The following is a 2,483-nucleotide window of genomic DNA, read 5'->3' as shown; positions in this document are numbered from 1 at the left end:
CCAGGGCCATCCATGTACTATGCTTGCGTGCATTATCACGCGCACGCAGCTGCGGGCGGTGGTTGTGTGTTGCGAAGACGTCGAGCGAACCAAAGTGCACAGGAAAGGCTGCGCTGCTGAACCACCGTGGGCCCGTAGGTACACAGATGCAACCCTCACTCGCAATCTATCCAATCGTCCCAGCAGTGAAAATGGCGGCAGCCACGGAAACACATGCATGTGCGCTCGCGTGGCGGGAAAGAAAATGCAAACTACAAAGAACGCACGGAAAATGCGTGCCCTTGCTTCCTTGAACTGAACCCTGTACTGACCCCGCTGTACGTGTACATGGTACGGTCCCTCTTCCTTATCCGCGCACACACCCCACGCACACATACGCACCGAACCAATCTTGATGCCTGCAGGAGTTACCCAGGCGGTCTCGTTGAACTTCTCAGTCACCACAAGAATTTTGTCGCAGATTTCCTTGGGAGGCTTCGGCGGGGGCTTGTGCTGCGGCTTCTCGCGGTCATGTTCCTTTCCGCCGCCGAAGACAGGTCCAGCGCTGAGCAGCAGCAGTGCCGCCAAAGCAAGCAAGGTCGTGTTGCTACCGCTGCTGCTGTGGCGAGACATGTCGATTTGTTGCTCTCGACAGGTGTGGATGTGCAGATGTCCCAATGGACAATAAGGCGTGATTATATGAAAGTGTAATGGGGCGAGTGTATTGATTGAACAAGATGATGTACTCAGGAATGTGACCGACATCACTCTATATACTCGATCGCGTGCTGCAGGTACAACGTTATCAGCCGACCCGAGACTGTAGCTATAGCCGGTCCGAGACTAGCCGACAGCAGTAACCCAGCCGAGCCAAAGTCGGTCGGCCGAGCCAATCTTGTCGATCACAGACCGAGCTATTCAAACCTGGCAGCACTGAGGCGATCGACCGGGCTGGCCGAGCATGGAATCCCGACGTCCTCCGGATGCCGTATACTACTGCTGCATCTCGTTCCGCCATAAAAGACGAAGTCTGCACCCGTGGATGCCCGCCTCTAATGTTTCGGTGACCGTATGCATGCGCAATATGTACCCAGATAGATATATGTGGGCACACAACGCAGGCAGGGCTACATTCCATGCGACAAGCCGACACAGCTTGTTGGCTGGAGCAATGAACTTGTACCGTCGGAATATTATCTACTCTTCATTTCAAGACAGAACCATATTCATTCTGAATTAGGTATATTTTTCACCAACAAAAAGGCTGGTGGGTGGCTGGGCGATATTGTCGCCGAATAATACTGCAGCAGCATAGCACTTACTACGACACGTAGTGCGATCCAACCAATGACATTGGCGTATATCGAGGTCTGAATAATGACAGCAATACCAATATGGTCGCTATTACACGTAGCTTGGGCGTGATAGCGAGCTTTGAGTATCCTGCTTCTTGCTGAGAACATGTCCTGAGAGCTCGGAACCCGTCATCTATGCACCATTAACGTCGTAGGGCACACGCCTGAAGAGTATTTACAACTGCTGCCGTAAAAATCAAAGTAGATTTCAAATGGGTAGAGGATTTATCATAGAGCATCATCATTGTGGATTGAAGGGTTTATCTCGTGTGGTTTTACCCTCTCCCCTAATGAGAAGCAAACTAATTCCAAACGACTGTTGCGTGTACATTGCCTTCCATCCACTGCTGGGAGCTGCACCTGAGAGACTCATACTGATGCTCTGCCCTGCTGCTCTGGCAATTACTATTCATGTGGTGGCTGGGCAGCTGCAGGCGTTTCGCCTTTCAAAACTATTGCTGCGCCCGCGTCATTGCGACACATACTTGCAGCTGTCTAGTTGCCAGGCGTAACTGGATCCTTGGTTCGCGCGGTGTAAGTTGCGTCCGTAAGCGTTGTTACACAGCCAGATAGAGGTAGCGATTTCTTCCTCAGATGGTTATTACCACTGTACGGCCGGCGTGAGCCCGCCTGACACTTATCCATACTACGGTCGGCACTCACACGCACATACACACGCCCGCACCCCTATATATCCTTCATACGTGAAGCATACGCGGAGGATGTGTATCTGGATAGATCACGTGGGAGATAGAGCTGGCAGGGCGCAGTGTCGGAAGAAAACATATTTCCACGTACGGCAAGCAAGTAGCAACAAACGATACATACGTGCATGCGACAAGCCCTTGCATGCACATGCATTCAGTTTGCATGTTCGGCTATTGTCTGTGTGACTGGAAGTCAGCGCCCCAGCACCCAAATGCAGATCGGACGATAACAGCTACATTTGTATAGATCACGCGCATCTGTTACCGTCGGCGTACATACATACATACGTGCGTGCAGGCGACAACAGAGTAGCAGGCGGGCAGCAATCCCTTCACCAGTCGGACAATGATTCTCATCAGATGGATAGCTCAAATCAGGCGTTTCTATCCGGAGTTGATAGATAAACCATGTTCTTCCAACAGTTCTTCATTCCTAATATTA

At 51.4% G+C, this 2,483-nt stretch overlaps 2 protein-coding genes across 2 annotated transcripts in view; both read right to left on the bottom strand.

The window, feature by feature from the left end:
- Window positions 1-1,094, bottom strand: part of VOLCADRAFT_104535 (uncharacterized protein) — a 4,837-nt gene extending 3,743 nt beyond the window's left edge. Inside the window, exon 1 of the mRNA XM_002949851.1 lies at window positions 382-1,094. Within this exon, the coding sequence (XP_002949897.1) occupies window positions 382-744 (363 nt within the window). The 5' untranslated portion in view covers window positions 745-1,094. The remainder of the gene's footprint in view (window positions 1-381) is intronic.
- A 782-nt stretch (window positions 1,095-1,876) lies between these two features.
- The window catches only part of VOLCADRAFT_104533 (uncharacterized protein), a 5,265-nt gene continuing 4,658 nt past the window's right edge, over window positions 1,877-2,483 (bottom strand). Inside the window, exon 4 of the mRNA XM_002949850.1 lies at window positions 1,877-2,474. The gene's annotated coding sequence lies outside the window, so the exon portion shown is untranslated. The remainder of the gene's footprint in view (window positions 2,475-2,483) is intronic.

The sequence above is a fragment of the Volvox carteri genome (genome assembly GCF_000143455.1).
Source record: "Volvox carteri f. nagariensis unplaced genomic scaffold VOLCAscaffold_16, whole genome shotgun sequence".
Classification (NCBI taxonomy): domain Eukaryota; kingdom Viridiplantae; phylum Chlorophyta; class Chlorophyceae; order Chlamydomonadales; family Volvocaceae; genus Volvox; species Volvox carteri.
The sequence above is the reverse complement of the archived record's forward strand: the minus strand, read 5'-3'. Positions and strand labels throughout refer to the sequence as shown.